General features: G+C 46.4%; 1 protein-coding gene across 2 annotated transcripts in view; it reads left to right on the top strand.

The window, feature by feature from the left end:
- Positions 1-18,934, top strand: part of LOC146075987 (uncharacterized) — a 60,309-nt gene extending 41,375 nt beyond the window's left edge. For both annotated transcript variants that reach the window (XM_083185739.1, XM_083185740.1), the window contains exon 2: positions 16,318-18,934. In XM_083185739.1, coding sequence (XP_083041865.1) covers positions 16,489-17,853 — 1,365 coding nt within the window. In that variant the 5' untranslated portion in view covers positions 16,318-16,488 and the 3' untranslated portion in view covers positions 17,854-18,934. The remainder of the gene's footprint in view (positions 1-16,317) is intronic.
- The last annotated feature ends 323 nt before the right edge of the window (positions 18,935-19,257 follow it).

Genomic DNA, 19,257 nt, shown 5'->3' with positions numbered 1-19,257 from the left:
ATCATAGTGCATTATACACAGCCACCACCCCCATATTACACCTAGCACACACAGGATCATAGTGCATTATACACAGTCACACCCCCATATTACACCCAGTACACACAGCATCATAGTGCATTATACACAGCCACCCCCTTATATTACACCTAGTACACACAGCATCATAGTGCATTATACACAGCCACCATCCCCATATTACACCCAGTACACACAGCATCATAGTGCATTATACACAGCCACCACCCCCATATTACACCCAGCACACACAGCATCATAGTGCATTATACACAGTCACTGTAGAGTTTGGGGTCTCTCTGCTGTGTGTATATATATATTATATCATATCATATGATATAGATTATATTATATATTGATATAACACTTTATGTATTTAATATCTGCCTTTATATTATAATAGGCCTACAAGATAGGTTGACTTGTAACTAGAGGGGCAATATAATCACTAGTCCAATCACACAGCGATGCACTTCACATAAACATTTGGATACATATAAGTGTGATTGACCCACAGGGTAAATACTATACCTAGATATATAATACTATATATCTACTGTCTGGGAGCTAAACTATTAAAATATACTTTACGCATATATTTTATCCCAGCTCATCGACTATGTGAAAATTATGTTTACAAAATACAATTGTCAACCAACCTTGCAGTCCCTATACAATATAGTGCAAGATATACATATATAGATCTCTTATGAGATATTTAGAGATCCCAACAAGAAAGTTCGAGACACGGAATGTCAGCTCTATTAAAAAGATACTTTATTCTAGATACACAAATAATACAAGATAAGAAACACAATGATAATAAGTCCTATAATATTATACGCTTCCTTATTTATGGTACCTACATAACAAACAAAACACTTATACTAACCTACACAATACACATACTATACACTTACTATACACTTACTATACACTTGCAAGAATATTTGAGGGTAAATTTGAATAACTACCTGACGTCTCAGGGTCCTTCCTTCTCAGCTGTCCCTCTGATCTGAACTACCAAAACCTCTATATCTCCCTTTTAACCCAAATACGCAGAATGGAGTTCCCTGTTCTCATGACGTTATTGAATTTATGGATGCTAATGGTGACAGGGTCTCCTACTTGTCTGGACGCTAGTGGTAATCTTCATTGCCTGTTTCTGGGCTCTTCCTGTGCATCAATCTATTTTACACTCCTGTTGTCAAAATACAATAGTGTCTTGTCTGTCCTGCAATGTAACTTACATTCTCCAGAAAGAAAACCAGATGGCTGGAGTCTGGCCCATAGTGTATACATTGCTTACTCCATTAATAAAACATGGGATTAATCCGTTTCATTTATACTGTATTAAGCATTTGGCCTTCTATCTATATTGATTACCCAATACACCGTCCTATACCCAATGATCCAAACTCTTGCCGCAAAGTACAATTAATCATGATTGAAAACACACATCATAAAACATAATTCAATTCAAAATATTTGTGCTGTTACTAGCATTTTCTGACTTATATCTGTTTGTGCAAAATTGTATATGGTAACAGTCACCAACCCCCATATTACACCCAGCACACACAGCATCATAGTGCATTATACACAGCCCCCACCCCCATATTACACCCAGCACACACAGCATCATAGTGCATTATACACAGCCACCACCCCCATATTACACCCAGCACACACAGCATCATAGTGCATTATACACAGCCACCACCCCCATATTACACCCAGTACACACAACATCATAGTGCATTATACACAGCCACCACCCCCATATTACACCCAGCACACACAGCATCATAGTGCATTATACACAGCCACCACCCCCCATATTACACCCAGCACACACAGCATCATAGTGCATTATACACAGTCACCACCCCCATATTACACCCAGTACACACAGCATCATAGTGCATTATACACAGCCACCACCCCCATATTACACCCAGTACACACAGCATCATAGGGCATTATACACAGTCACCAACCCCCATATTACACCTAGCACACACAGCATCATAGTGCATTATACACAGCCACCACCCCCATATTACACCCAGTACACCCAGCATCATAGTGGATCATACACAGTCACACCCCCATATTACACCCAGTACACACAGCATCATAGTGCATTATACACAGCCACCACCCCCATATTACACCCAGTACACCCAGCATCATAGTGGATCATACACAGTCACACCCCCATATTACACCCAGTACACACAGCATCATAGTGCATTATACACAGTCACACCCCCATATTACACCCAGTACACACAGCATCATAGTACATTATACACAGCCCCCACCCCCATATTACACCCAGTACACACAGCATCATAGTGCATTATACACAGCCACCACCCCCATATTACACCCAGTACACCCAGCATCATAGTGGATCATACACAGTCACACCCCCATATTACACCCAGTACACACAGCATCATAGTGCATTAGACACAGTCACACCCCCATATTACACCCAGCACACACAGCATCATAGTGCATTATACACAGCCACCACCCCCATATTACACCCAGCACACACAGCATCATAGTGCATTATACACAGCCACCAACCCCCATATTACACCTAGCACACACAGCATCATAATGCATTATACACAGCCGCCACCCCCATATTACACCCAGCACACACAGCATCATAGTGCATTATACACAGCCACTGCCCCCCATATTACACCCAGCACACACAGCATCATAGTGCATTATACACAGTTACCATCCCCATATTACACCCAGTACACACAGCACCATATTACATTCTACACAGCCACAACCCCCATATTACACCCAGTACACACAGCATCATAGTGCATTATAAACAGTCACCACCCCCATATTACACCCAGTACACACAGCACCATATTACATTCTACACAGCCACCACCCCCATATTACACCCAGTACACAAAGCACCTTAGTGCATTACACACAGCCATCACCCCCCATATTACACCAAGCACACACAGTATCATAGTGCATTATACACAGCCACCACCCCCATATTACACCCATATTACATCATAGTGCATTATACACAGCCACCCCCCCATATTACACCTATCACACACAGCACCATAGTGCATTATAAACAGCCACCACCCCCATATTACACCCAGTACACACAGCACCATATTACATTCTACACAGCCACCACCCCCATATTACACCCAGTACACACAGCATCATTGTGCATTACACACAGCCACCACCCCCATATTACACCAAGCACACACAGTATCATAGTGCATTATACAAAGCCACCACCCCCATATTACACCCATATTACATCATAGTGCATTATACACAGCCACCACCCCCATATTACACCTATCATACACAGCACCATAATGCATTATACACAGCCCCCACCCCCCCATATTACACCTAGCACACACAGCACCATAGTGCATTATACACAGTCACCACCCCCATATTACACCCAGGACACACAGCATCATAGTACATTATACACAGTCACAACCCCTTATTACACCAAGCACACACAGCACCAAGCTACATTACACACACCCATCCCATATTACACCCCGTATACAAAGCACAATATTACATTATACACAGTCACCACCCCTAATATTATACCTAGCGCACACAGCACCAAGCTACATAACACACACCTACCCCATATTACACCCCGTATATAAAGCACCATATTACATTATACACAGCCACCACCCCCCATATTACACCCTGTATACAAACCACCATATTACATTGTACACAGCCACCACCCCCCATATTACATTGTACACAGCCACCACCCCCCATATTACACCTAGTACACACAGCAACATAGTGCATTATACACAGTATAATTGCTGCACCAATCGCCCACTGCTCCTCGGCTGGTCGTTGCCTGTGTTCAGAAGGTTTCACTCCTTTGCAGCTATTGCATTGTTGCACCATTCACCCACTGCTCCTCGGCTGGTTTCCGCCTGTAGTCAGAAGGTGCCATTCCTTTGCAGCTATTGCATTGCTGCATCAATCGCCCACTGCTCCTAAGCTGGTCACCGCCTGTGGTCAGAAGGTTCCACTCCTTTGCAGCTATTGCATTGCTGCACCAATTGCTTACTGCTCCTCGGCTGGTTGCCGCCTGTAGTCAGAAGGTTCCACTCCTTTGCAGCTATTGCATTGCTGCACCAATCACCCACTGCTCCTAAGCTGGTCACCGCCTGTGGTCAGAAGGTTCCACTCCTTTGCAGCTATTACATTGATGCACCAATTGCCCACTGCTCCTCGGCTGGTGGTAAACATGATCAAGCCAGATAGGGGTCTTTTTGGGGCCTAGATTTTTAAACTGCCACCCTGTCTGCCGCTGCAGTGTCACTCCTAGATGAGCCACGTGTTTGTGCCGCACACTTGTGTGGCTTAGCATAGTTATACAGCGACCTCGGTGCAACCTTTTGCCCTAAAAGAAAATAATGTGAGGTGTGAGGTGTTCAGAATAGACTGGAAATGAGTGGAAATGAATGTTATTGAGGTTAATAATAGTGTAGGAGCAAAAAAAGAAAAAAAAAAAACAATTCTGCGATTTTAGCAGTTTTTATACTTTATAAAAAAAAATCAGAACCCAAAAACCAAAACGTTTAGGCGGTGTTTTGGCAAAACCCATTAGAACCTAAAACCTGAAGGTAATTAGAACTCAAAACCCAAAATGCGAAAAGTGGCCGGTGCACATCCCTAATATATACATATATACATATATAGTAACCTCGTGAACCCGGCACTTGGACCCTCCTGGGGTTGACCTTGCTCAGGTGCCTTCTGTACAGGCAATCTGCCCAATGTATAGAACTCCAATAGCAGCGGCACTCTGAGTCTTGTAAACGGTGAAAAAAATGTGAAGTTTATTGTGTACATGTTTCGGGGTACTTCCCCGTCTTCAGGACAAAAGCACAGTGAACACTCAGTGACATAAATACCCCACACAGAACTTACCCCTCCCGCTGTCTTCCCGCGTTTACAGAGCCGCCTCCCACCGTCGCCGTCCGTTCGCTGGATGTATGGAACCCGGAAGTTGCCGCGCTGCTCCCAGTGGTTGCCAAGGCGCCCAGAGGACTCTCACTCCCCCGGAACGCCCAGCCCCATCCTGTGACCTCGCGTCACCTTCCTTCCATCAACGGGTACTTCCGGGGATGCCTGGGCAGGTTGTCATGGAGACGCCGGAGACCCTGTAAAATACATCATGAAAACATTATAAACAATGCATCTCAAAAACAAATATACATCTATATAGAAAAAAATACCATTTAAAAACCATTCAGTGCGGGTATATAACCGTGTTAATATTTGAAAGCTGTTAAACATTCAGGTGTTTTACAGGGTGTGCTAAGTGACATACACACATCAAAGAGGCGCTCCCATAAGTTATTTTTATAGTGATGCACTCTCGGTGATTAAGGGGAGCCCTTAAATAGTTAGTGCACTACTGGAAACACATTTCATTAATTAAAGTGCAAGTGCAATGTGGACATAGATATTATCTGTGAATATCTCTAAAGTGCACATTAAAAAAGCAGTAGTGCCAGGGGGGCACTGACTGTTGCAGTTTAGACTATACATCTGTGACATGTTGTGGAATTATTCCCACCAGTGTCGTTAACCTCAAGCTGATGCAGTGGGGGGGCTGTTGGGCAACTGGGCATAAAAGGCAAAACCAATGGTCATGACATGTTTGCATAACCCCTGGGTTCTGTGGTTATGTCATCATACAAAATGTATGAGACCTAAGGATTCGTTAAGCCCTCTAGGTTTTAATGTCTGCAATCTAAAAATCCACCGGGCCTCTAGTTGCAATAAAGCTTTGCCACGGTTGCCACCCCTCAAACTTTCTGGCACGTGGTCAATGATTTTATATTTTAAGGTAGCCATGCCATGTTTCAAGTTGGCAAAGTGCCTGGCTACAGGTTGGTCACTAGTCCCAGTACTCAGGGCCTGTCGGATGGCTTGTCGATGCTGTGCCATGCGGACCTTAAACTGGCACTCAGTTTTTCCGATGTAATAAAGTCCGCATGGACACAGCACCACATAGACCACGTAACTAGAAGTACACGTCAATGGCCAATTGATCTTATACCTTTTACCCGAATGAGGATGTAAAATGGTGTCACCAGTGGCCATGTAACTGCAGGTGCGGCAACCTAGGCATTTAAAACATCCGTTACGTCTGCCAAGGAAGTTTTCTGCCACCGTGAGTTTTTTTCTTTTTGAACTGAGTTATATCGGTTTTAACAACCAGATCTCTGATGTTGCGCCCTCTGGTGTAACAGGGCATGAACCGGGTTTGCTTAAAACATTGCAGTTCGGGGTCAGTGGCCACTATGGGCCAAAGTTCCTTGGCCCTTCTGGCTGTGACATTGCTGTTGACCGTGTATTGGTTAACCCAAGGGAACACTTGTGTAGTTTTCTTGTTTTTTAATTGGGCTACTAGCTCTGATCTACTTTTTTGGCGAGCCTTCTGCAAGGCTTGTTGGAGTTCCTTGGCGGGATAGCCACGTTCCCTAAACTTGGAAAACATCTCTAACAGCTGTTGTTCAAGAATGTCCTTATCACTGGTGGTACGGCACACACGGATAAACTGGGAATAGGGAAGACCACGTACTGCTGCGCGGGGGTGGTGGCTCTCGTACCACAACAATGTGTTGCGGTCGGTGGGTTTTGTGTACAGGGATGTCTCAATTTTCCCTTTTTCTACCTTCAAAAGAATATCTAAAAAGCAGATTTCTCTTTTGCTCTTGTTGAGTGTCAGTTTTATGGGACTGTTGGATAAATTCTGTTTCTCAACCAAATCCTCCAGTGTCCCTTACTCCCCTGTCCACAAGACTATCAAATCGTCTATATAATGAATATATATAAAAATGGACTGGGTGACCCTGGGGGATGAGAAAAAAATGTTACACTCTGTCTCCCACATATAAGTGTTGGCGAACGATGGGGCCACTGGGGACCCCATCGCACACCCAGTAATTTGGCAATAGAATTGTCCGTCATACAAGAAATAATTGTGGGAGAGGGGGAATCTCAGTAACTCAATAAACACATCAATATCCGGGCCGGTGTATCTGGGGTTGCCCGTGACTAGCCTCCTCACCGCCATGAGCCCCGCCTCATGCGGTATGTATGTATAGAGGCTTGTCACGTCCAACGTTGCCAATACCAGATCATCCGGAACCGTGTCAACCTCCAACAATTTCTGTAATAACATCCCTGAATCGCATAAATATGTGAATGTGCCCTGCACACAGGGCTGCAAGAACACATCAAGATAAATGCGAAGCCTTGGCAATGTAGCCCAACGGTGTAGCCCAACGGCAGCCTAGTGCAGTCAGCATAGTGTCCCCGTGACAGCCCTGCATAGTGTCCCCATCAGGCAGCGTAGTCACCGTACTGTTCCTGCGAGCTGCAGCTCTGTCCCTGGCATGCCTAGTGTGTGCCTCTCACACAGTGCCGGTAACTGCCAGATCCCCTGCGCTGGTGGACGCCGGCAGAGAGGCGATCATGCGGGCGCTGGCAGAGAAGCGCTCCATCTGCCTGAGATGCACGAGCGTCTCATACGCTTGTGCGTCTCAGAAATTGTTGCGGTAGGGTATGGCAACCCTGACCGTGTTCACTTCAGGGAGATGGACAGGGTTAGGGGTTCGATAGCATGTACGTCTCATGCCCAAAGGGGGGGCAGCGGTACACAAGTGCGTCTTATGCACAATAAAAGACGCATTTACCAGTGCTCCATGTTACATACTGGCAAATGCTTCCATTTCATACTCCCACTATCCACGCCAGCCCGAAGCATTGCGAGCGCAGTGAGCCCCATGAGGGGACTCTGTATGCGTCCTCCCAACCTGTTCATACCCCCACTATCCTCGTCGGCATGGAGTTGATATTATAAAGAGTGGCGAGCGCATGTGGAATACACGTCAAGTAATATGCATCCGCTTGCCATCGGGCTTGGCGTGGACAGTGGGGGTATGAACAGGTCGGGAGGATGCGTACCGTGTCCCCTCATGAGACTCGCTATGCTCGCCACGCTTCGGGCTGACGTGGCTAGTGGGGGTGTTTCAGGAACACGTTCACACCTGTCATGTCAGGCAGGTTAAAAATTGTCAATGGTTTCCACACAATGTAATAAGTGCTGACACACCGCTGACTGACTACACTAACTGCATAACGCTGACACACCGCTGACTGACTACACTAACTGCATAACGCTGAATGACTACTCTAACTACGTAAGCTCCGGCTAGCCACAAACGTACTGACTACGCTGGCTGTGGGAACACGACACTAATCCTGACAAGGATGCTGACTACGCTGGCCATGGGAACACTACACTGATCCTGACAGGGGCGCTGACTATGCTGACTTCGCTAACTACGCTTGCTGCTGGAACACAACACTGATACTGACAGGGATGCTGACTACGCTGGCCGTGGGAACACTACACTGATACTGACAGGGATGCTGACTACGCTGGCTGCGGGAACACAACGCTGATACTGACAGGGACGCTGACTACGCTGGCTGCGGGAACACAACGCTGATGCTGACAGGGATGCTGACTACGCTGGCTGCGGGAACACAATGCTGACACTGACAGGGACGCTGACTACGCTGGCTGCGGGAACACTACGCTTATACTGACAGGGATGCTGACTACGCTAACTGCGGGAACACAATGCTGATACTGACAGGGACGCTGACTACGCTGGCTGCAGGAACACAATGCTGATACTGACAGGGACGCTGACTACGCTGGCCGTGGGAACACTACACTGATTCTGACAGGGACACAATGCTGACTAAGTAACTGGGGCCGTGATAATACACAAGTACAGAGCATTCATATTCTTTATAATAAGTTAGTGTGGGTAGAATTCTGTGAGGAACACCCACTTCACCAGAATCAGAACTCAGAGCTTTACTATCATTTAAAAGTCACAGTGGGTGCAATCTCTCTTCTTTTTTCTTTCCTATCTTTTTATTTGACAAGTGTGAGACTCAGGATGTCTGACTACTATCAGATGCACAGAAATGGACAATCCTACTCTAGGGGCTCAGTCAGCACTGGACATTACAACAGATGCCCTGCCAGGGTCAGATACTTCTGCTGAGCCCAGCGAATCTACACTGCAGAGTTACCTTCAAACTGCTATCAGGCCAATGAAGGATGTTGACCCAACAATAGCCTTGCAGCTAATGGAGCACTACCAAACAATTGTAGTGTCTTACTTTGTTTTATTAATTATATTAGTTATTACATTTATTATATTAAATGTATTAATATTTTTTTTTATTATTAGAGCACTGCTTACACTTTATTTTCCTTGTTTTTTTTCATATGGGGATCTGACTAACCCCACAAGCAGCTGCTCCCACTAAGGAGCCAACCATATAAAGCCCTGCTTCTTTGTTGGGTGACATGCCCGTGGCGCAGGTTGGTAAAAAATTACACCACATACAAGACACTGGTTCGGTGCTTTGTGAAGCGCAGAAAGAACTGGGTGCTATGAATGCACACAATTTGGCCATGGCGGTATCGGCATGGATGGCCTTGTGGTTGCATCAATGGGTCACAGATGCAACCACAGATGCAGTGTCTACTCTATATGGGGGAAAGGCTGTTTTGGAGTGAATTAGATGACTGGATTTCTAAGGCTACTGCTGGAATATCTACATTTCTCCCTACGGCATCCAAACAGGTCTGCCGTCCCTTCTCAGGGCCCAGCCAGCAGTTCTTTTGGGCTTCCAAGTTCCGTCTAAAGGCCAAAGGTACCTCCAATGCCAATGGAGTTGCATAAGGAAAATACAGAAAAGCCCTGACGTTGGGGACTCAACACCGTAGCTCCAGCACAGCTGCGTCTAAGCCCTCTGCTTGACAGTGTTGAGAAATGCTCGGGGTGGGTGCTCGGCTGTTGCACTTCGGTCCCGTGTGGGATGCCTTGTGCCTAGATTCACAGGGCTACAGACTGGTTTTCGACAGACTGCCTCCCTAAAGATATTTCAGGTCAGATCTACTGGCAGCTGTGCAGGACAAGGTGATCCTGCAGCAAGCAATCGCAAATCTAGTGCAAACCCAGGTCATAGTACCCGACCCATTGCAGGAATGGGATCTCTTTGTGGTACCGAAGCTGGATGGTTCGGTCTGGCCAATCCTGAATCTGAAATCCTTGAACCCCTATCTAAAGGTGTTCAAATTCAGGATGGAGTCATTGCAGGTGGTAAGCACCAGTTAGGAAGAAGAATTCCCTAGACATCAAAGATGCTTATATTCATATTCCGGTTTGGCCAACACACAAGGCATACATAAGGTTTGCCCTATGGGATGATCATTATCAGTTACAAGTCTCACCTTTCGGACTGTCTTCATGAAGGTGATGGCGGAAATGATGCTCCTGCTCAGGTCACAAGGGGTAAATATCATTCCTTACCTGGATGACCTATTGCTAAAAGCATTGTCTTAGAGTGAAATGATTCTCGCAATCAATCATGCCATTTAGGTGCTGTCAATGCATGGATGGATCTTGAATCTACCAAAGTCCTCCTTGATCTTAAGTTCTTGCTCAGGACTGTGCAAGATGGTGGCCTCCTTCAAGGCAATACAATATGGAAGATTCCACTCCAGGATGTTCCAATTGGATGTGCTGAACAAGAGGTCCGGCTCACACCTCCTCATGCACAAGAGGATATGTCTGTCATCTCAAGCCAAGCTGTCTCTGCAGTGGTGGTTTCAGTCTTCCAACCTGTTGGCGGGTCAGAATTTTAAGCTCCAGGACTGAATTCTACTCAGGCTGGACACCAGTCTGCTAGGTTGGGGGGCAGTGACATAAGGGGTACACTTCCAGGGCAAGTAGACTCTGCGGGTATCCAAGTTGCAGATAACCAACTTGGAATTGAGAGCAGTATACTATGCTCTTCTGCAGGCTGGCTCTCTGCTGAGAGGCCAAGCGATACAGGTCCAGTTGGACAACACGATGATGGTTGCCTATATCCACCACCAGCGAGGTATGCAAAGCATAGCATGCATAAGAGAAGCACCAAGATTCTCTCGTGGGCAGAACATCATGAAAGGGCAATCTCAGCCATCTTTATTCCAGGAGTGGACAACTGGGAAGCGGACGATGCTCTGATGACCAGTGGGTTGTACAATCTAGTGTATCTCTTTCCTCCGATCACCTTGCTTGCAAGGGTCCTAAAGAGAGTGCGAAGTCCAGGAGTAGACTTGATACTGGTGGCACCAGACTGGCCAGTAAGGGCCTCGTACGTGGATCTTCAGGCCATGTTAGTAGAAGATCCTTGGCATTTACCGCTCAGAGAGGACATACTCCTGCAAGGCCCGTTCGTCTACCATGTCTAAGGGTGGCTTCGTTTGGCGGCTGGGATGTTGAGCGGCAGATTTTAGCCCACAAAGGCCTCCCTGCCTCGGTAATCTCTACCATGACCCAGGTTAGAAAACCGGTAACTGCCTGCCACTACCCTCATATTTTGGAGGAAATATGTGGCCTGGTGCGAAAAAGAGAGCTTTCCATCGGCAGACTTTAAATTGGACAGCTTCTTGCAGTTTCTGCAGGCAGGTTTGGAATTGGGCCTTCATTTGTGATCTTTAAAGGCTCAAATCTTGGCTCTATCCATTTTCTTCCAAAAGTGGATGTTCTTGCCTGAGGTTCAGACCTTTCTTCAAGGGGTTCTGCATATCCAACCCCCCTTTGTGTCACCTATGGCACCTTGGGACTTGGATGTGGTGTTATCGTTATTGCAGTCATCCCGGTTCAAGCCTTTGGAAACATCAGAAATGAAGTACGTCACGTGGAAGATGGTGGTGCTTTTGGCACTGGCTTTGCCTTGACATGTGTAAGAATTGGGAGCCTTGTCATGCAAGAACCTGTATCTTGTCTTTCATGAAGATAGGGTGGAGCTTGGGATGTGTCCACAGTTCCTGCCTAAGGTGGTTTTTGGCATTCCATCTGAACCAACCCATTGTGGTTTCTTCTAGTTGCTCTCATCCCTGAATTCCTGAATCCTTGGATGTGGTAGTAATGCATAAGGCGTATGTTAAATGATCTGCTCGAGTTCGTAAGACAGAATGTTTTTTTGTGTTTTATGGTGCACACAAGAAAGGTTGTCCTGCTTCAAAGCAGACAATTGTCCATTGGATTTGTTCTACTATGCAACAGGCTTATGGGGAAGCACAATTGCCTATACCAACCTTGTTGAAGGCTCATTCTATGAAGGTGGTGGGATTATCCTGGGTGACTGCCCAGGGGGTCTCGGCCCTGGAGCTCAGCAGAGCTGCTACGTGGTCAACATACCTTTGAAAAATTTTCAAATTGGACGCTCTGGCCAGAGAGGATACTTAGTTTGGGCAGGCGGTGTTTGTGGCTGGAGACCCCGGCACATGTGTGTAATGGCTGCCACAGCACTGAAGGGGTTAAGCCATTCTGGAAAAAGGCCCTTGACATGTTTTAAACTGTATGAGCAGCACTGAGCTGGGACAGGACCCCTTCTGCAGTGCTTCTGTGAGTTAAAGCCTGCTGCTTGGCTTGGCACAAGGCACAAAGTATATGCATTTATAAAATATATTTTTAGCACTGAGCTGGGACTGTTCCATATATTTTGTATATTGTATTGAGGAATGTATTCTAAACTTAAAATGCACTTTGTACATTTCTCGAGGAAGGAATTTAGCAAATATTTGTGACGAGGAACTGAGATGCTAAAAAGCCTTCTCCTGGGAGAAGGTCTGTGAGTGGCCACTGCCCAGCAGGTAGCAGACTTTGTGTCTGAAGTTACTGTGTAAAGGTGTTAATAAGGAAACTTGTGTATGTGATGTGTCACTGAATCCATGCCATCCTGTGTGTGAGGTGTTGGTAATGCACCAACATTTGTGTTTGTTTATGTAATGATGTCCAGGAGATAATCAAATGATCTCCACCTTTCCTGGAAGTTATATATATTCTAAGGAAATTGGACTCATCCTTATTGGTATGTAATCTTGATTCATTATGCACTGAAAGTAAGATGATCTGATTGATATGCAAATGTATAGGGAAGGATCTGACCATGCCAGTGTGTTTTCTGTCTATATAAACAGGGCCTGTGAGCCCTGGTATGTGTACAACTGCCTGACTTCAATGCTGTAAACATCTGTATGCTGTGCCTCCTAGGATTAGGAGAAGAGATCTTTTCAGATCTATTGGCGGATAAACAAGTTTCTGCCTCAAGGATGTCCACTTTCATCTTGCGACCAACAGAATTACTGCAATAATTCCGTTCTCCGGCTGTTCTGGGTATAGCATCCAGCGTCTCTAAATTCTGCTCTGCCAGCTACCAACGCAGAGGTCTGGTCCGTGACCAGTGGGGAACCAACCGACGCCAGTCGGGGGTGTGTCAGCAGCGTGTTGACGCACAGACTCCAGCAGGTAGTACTCAGGTGCCAGTTTTTGGGCCTGAGGAGGTATCCATGGTTCCAGGCATACATAATAGGAGTCTGGTGGTGGCAGCGATAACCACGCCCACTACGTAGTGGGTGGAGTAAGTAACAGGCGGTTACTGATGGTAACAGGGAATCCCCTATTGGCCCGGTCCCACGAGACCAGGAACCGTTATCTGTGGACCAGAAGGGCATAGCCAGAGCATAAGGGAAGGCATCCGGTCACAGTGTTACATTAGTCTCTGCACGTTCCCGTCTGTTCTAGAAACTTTGGGACATCCTTATCGTATACAGACCCCAGTATCCCATATGGAGGATAGAGAAAATAGGATTTTATCACCAACCATTAAATCCTGTTCTCGTAGTCCATATGGGATACTGGGCGCCCGCCTCAGTGCGGAGTTCTTCTGCATCTGGTTGCAACTACTATAAATGTGACATTCTTGCCTGTTGCCTATGTAGTCACTTAAGTGACTTTATGTTTATTATGTTTCAATAATTGGTACTTGTGTAGTTTCACGGCGCCACCGCGCACACAGTCTGTCTCAGAAACTTGGCAGCCTGCCAGACGCTCTGTTTAACTGTGCGCATGCCGCTCTAGCTGTTCTCAGCGCAGCGCGTGGCTGCTTTCCATATCTAAGCTACGTTATCAGCGTAGCAACGGGCAGCAGCAGCGCGCGCTGCCCAGCGCTGACAGGTCACTGTGGTACTTGTAGGTCCACAGTGAAATAGGCAGTCCTGCGCACCGCTGACAACGGGGGCATGTAAACTGGACACCCCGGCACACCGCTAACGTACGAGGCTTCTAAACTAGACACCCCGGCACACGCTACAATTTAGACGCTTTAGCGTCTAAATCCAGACTCCCTGCACCCCGGCACACACTAAAATTTAGACGCTAAAGCGTCTAAATCCAGACTCCCTGGAAACCGCTAAGAAGGGGACATCTAAATTTAGAAGCTAAAGCATCTAGATTTAGTAGGGTGTATGGGTACATAGGGGTGCACTGTGCAAAACAATCTTAAACCTGTTCACAATGACACTAGTCGACGTAACAGCTGTCGACCTTGTAAATTCCACTATCGACACCAAGCCGAAGCGTGGCGAGGGGCGGCGGTACGCGTCCTACGACCTTTTCACACCCCCACTATCCACGTCGGCATGGAGTTGATTTTATAAAGTGTGGCGAGCGCAGCGAGCCACTAAGCCAGAAGCGTGGCGAGCATAACTTCACAGGTATACGCGTCGTGGGGCACGCTGCGCTCGCCACGCTTCAGGCTCGGTGGCTCGCCACACTTTATAAAATCAACTCCACGCCGACGTGGATAGTGGGGGTATGAAAAGGTCGTAGGACGCGTACCGCCGCCGCTCGCCATGCTTCGGGTTGGCGTGGATAGTGGAATTTACAAGGTCGACAGCTGTTACGTCGACTAGTGTCATTGTGAACAGGTTTAACAGTGTTTTGCACAGTGCACCCCTATGTACCCCTAGATCCAACTAAATTCAGACGCTTTAGCGTCTAAATTTAGATGCCCCCTTCTTAGCGGTTTGCAGGGAGTCTGGATTTAGACGCTAAAGCGTCTAAATTGTAGCGTCTACATTTCGTGCCAGGGTGTCGCAGGGAGTCTGGATTTAGACGCTGATAACGTAGCGCTGTGCTGAGAACAGCGGTGGCGCCGTGAAACTACACAAGTACCCAATAATTTGTTAACAGTTCTGTTAACTGTTATTGTGTTTGTTGTGGTGTGCTGGTATGAATCTCACTACATATCTTGTATACACGTATCCTTTTCTCACATACGTTCATCCTCCTTCAGGCACAGTTTTCCTTAACTGGCTTGTGTGTGGGGATGTGGAGGGGAGCAGCCAGTACACCCATTCTGAAGAAAGTTTTATGTGCCCGTCTTCTGCGAAGAGCCCTCAATCCCTATTGAGACCCCAGTATCCCATATGGGCTACGAGAAAACGACAGAGAGGATTACTGTATCCACATCCCCATGGTGTGCTTGGAGAGTGTGGTGACATCCTGCTGCATTAGCTGACAGTAGGGGGGATAGGATTTCTATTATGTGTTACCCATGTGTGGTCAGTATTGTACATTCTGCACATCTGAGGTCAGAGGATAAAGATTATACAACAATTATAGACACATTAATAAACCATGTATACTGTAGGAGGGTAGAGGTCTTTGTGCTGTACGTGTGACTGCAAATAGAGTCCCGGCAATATGGGAATACAGAGATGTGTCCACATGCATCTATCCCCCATTCACCACAAGTCGGGTTACACATAACATGTGAGCGCACTACAACACGGTAGCGCCAAGCGTCTTTTGGTGTGACTTTTCTGTAATGCGTATTATTCACAAAGTGATGCTAATAGGACACACAAGCAGCTTCTGCTTATTAATATATGTGGCATTCCTATATTCTGTGTGTGACCACTGCTGTATCTGCATATGAAAAACTGGAAAACACTAAAGTAGCATTTATTATGTAGACGCAATGCAGGGATTCCATATATTTTAATTAGCAGAAGCTGCTTGTGCGTCCTTGTCACATCGCTCTGTGAATAAGATGCATTTTAATGGAAGAGACGCTCAGTGCTACAGTCCCACTATGGAATGGAGCAACTAGAAGGACTGTTTAACACACAAGGAGGCTGGATGTATGTGGACACATCTGTACACAAATGTAGCATCATGGTCAGTGTCTGTGATATTTGCTATTGTGTATAAATATATATCTTATACAATATAAGTAGTGTTATCCTGGTAACCATTATGCTTTTACATATTAACTTTCTTACAGGACATATAAGGAGCAGGATTCAAATTAAGACGACGTGGAAAGGGAAATTGTTCTCCGATCAAGCCAACTAAATACATCATATCTCCTTACACCTCAGGAGGAGGAACAAACACTATTTTATTTTCTGGATAGAAGAAACCTTCAGCAACTAATTTGATTCTCACCTCATACATGATGAGTCTCACAGGAGAGAAGCCACATGTGTGCTCTGAGTGTGACAAAGGCTTTACATATAAATCACAGCTTCTGGTACATCAGAGGAGTCACACAGGAGAGAAACCATATAAATGTTCTGAATGCATCAAAAGTTTTTTCCAGAAGTCAAATCTTGTCCAACATCAGATGAGTCACACAGGAGAGAAACCATATAAATGTTCTGAATGCAGCAAATGTTTTTCCCAGAAGTCACAGCTTGTCCTACATCAGAGTAATCACACAGGAGAGAAGCCATATAAATGTTCTGAATGCAGCAAATGTTTTTCCCATAAGTCAAATCTTGTCCTACATCAGAGGAATCACACAGGAGAGAAGCCATATAAATGTTCTGAATGCAGCAAATGTTTTTCCCAGAAGTCACTTCTTGTCCAACATCAGAGAAGTCACACAGGGGAGAAGCCATATAAATGTTCTGAATGCAGCAAATGTTTTTCCCAGAAGCCACATCTTGTCCTACATCAGAGGAGTCACACAGGAGAGAAGCCATATACATGTTCTGAATGCAGCAAATGTTTTTCCCGGAAGTCACTTCTTGTCCTTCATCAGAGGAGTCACACAGGAGAGAAGCCATATAAATGTTCTGAATGCAGCAAATGTTTTTCCCAGAAGTCAGATCTTGTCAACCATCAGAGGAGTCACACAGGAGAGAAGCCATATAAATGTTCTGAATGCAGCAAATGTTTTAACCAGAAGTCACAGCTTGTCCTACATCAGAGGAATCACACAGGGGAGAAGCCATATACATGTTCTGAATGCAGCAAATGTTTTTCCCGGAAGACAGATCTTGTCAGACATCAGAGGAGTCACACAGGAGAGAAGCCATATAAATGTTCTGAATGCAGCAAATGTTTTTCCCATAAGATAGATCTTGTCCAACATCAGAGGAGTCACACCGGAGAGAAGCCATATAAATGTTCTGAATGCAGCAAATGTTTTTCCCTAAAGTCACCTCTTGTCCGACATCAGAGGAGTCACACAGGAGAGAAGCCGTATAAATGTTCTGAATGCAGCAAATGTTTTTCCCGTCAGTCACATCTTGTCCTACATCAGAGGAGTCACACAGGAGAGAAGCCATATAAATGTTCTGAATGCAGCAAATGTTTTTCAGATAAGTCAACTCTGTTCAAACATCAGAGGATTCACACAGGAGAGAAGCCATATAAATGCTCTGAATGCAGCAAATGTTTTTCCGAGAAGTCAAATCTTGTCCGACATCAGAGGAATCACACAGGAGAGAAACCATATAAATGTTCTGAATGCAGCAAATGTTTTTCCCAGGAGACACACCTTGTCCAACATCAGAGGAGTCATACAAGATAAAACTAAAAATGTGTGTTGCGGTATTGATAGACAGATGGACAGACAACACTATGGGCCTTTTTCTGGTTGGTTGGGATGGCTCCGAATGCGTATAGACGGCCGATGGTTGGTGTGTTCGCATGTGCAGAGGCGTATCTGCGCATGTGTAAATGCCGTGCACGTCTGAATACGGTGTGAATTCTGTTCAATCGGAACAGGGGGTGGAGAGGGGCGTGAAGGGATGTTTGGGCTCATTACCATATGCGTACCCCCCGTGTTTCATGGGCGTTCCCATGAAAACGCTGGGCGTACGTATGGTAATGCGGCCGTGACGCACGTGTGGGGGGTTGACATATGACATTGTCGGATGTCAGCTGCCCGCCCATATGCCTGCTTTTGCACGGAGAAATGCCCGAGTGGTCTAGAGCACTCGGTGCTGCCTGACCACTCGGTCCAGCATTCGATGGACGGCGACCATTGAATGATGGGGGAGGTTCTCTCAGATGAAGTAGGTGTTCACATGGAAAATCCACTCACGGTCTGTTCGATCGGCATCTTACCGCATTCGTATGGTGTGAGCGATCCGTACGGAAGGCGGGGCTAAGAACACTTGGTTCCTGTCCGCAAATACGCATCCATCCGAAACAACCAGAATAAGGCCTTATATGCGGTAAAGACAAACAGAGCATCATATAGAGGTATAGACAGATTGGGGGTGGAATACACAGACAAATGTATGGATAGAACACCATAACGGGATATTGACAGACAGACAGGTGACTAGGAAGACAGACAGAGCACCATATGGGGAGTAGCTTGCCAAGAAGGGGCACACAGACATGGCTGGATCCTCTAACTATACAGGTACATGGGATGCAGCTGTTATGGGACATGGTGGCTTGTGGGGCCCTGAAGGAAATCCCACTGCACCCGCTAGTTTTTTTAATGTGTAATCACTGCTGCAAGTCTGGGGCCTGGTATTGTACTTATTGGGAGTGAGGTGGCAGGTGACTTTAGAGTGTCTGGGGGAGATTCTCTAAAGAAGAAATGCGGTAAAAACCCCGTTATCGGGTTAACGCGGCGGGGGGCATCGCCAGAAAAATCTGGCGATGCCCCATAGAAGCCAATGGGCTTCTACCGCATCCCTCCGCCGCCCCGCGCCAACCCCCCGCCGACCCCCCGCCGCCCTGCATCGCCCCCTCCCCTGTGTCCGGGCAGCACAGTGCAGTGCTGCCCGTACCTGTGACCTCCTCCCTGCACTGATCCTCTTCCGGGTGCAGGGAGGAGGAGAGCCCGGCGCAGCAGCAGCAGTGCCGGGTGTGGGAGGGAGGGGAGAGCCGCCGGGACCTGCTGGGACCCGGCGACTATCACCGCAAAGGACAGCTCTTAACGCAAGAGCTGTCCTTTGCCTTAATTATCGCATAT

Source organism: Crinia signifera, chromosome 4 (assembly GCF_055691185.1).
Source record: "Crinia signifera chromosome 4, ASM5569118v1, whole genome shotgun sequence".
In the NCBI taxonomy this organism is placed as follows: Eukaryota; Metazoa; Chordata; class Amphibia; order Anura; family Myobatrachidae; genus Crinia; species Crinia signifera.
This window is presented reverse-complemented; position numbering and strand designations above follow the sequence as displayed.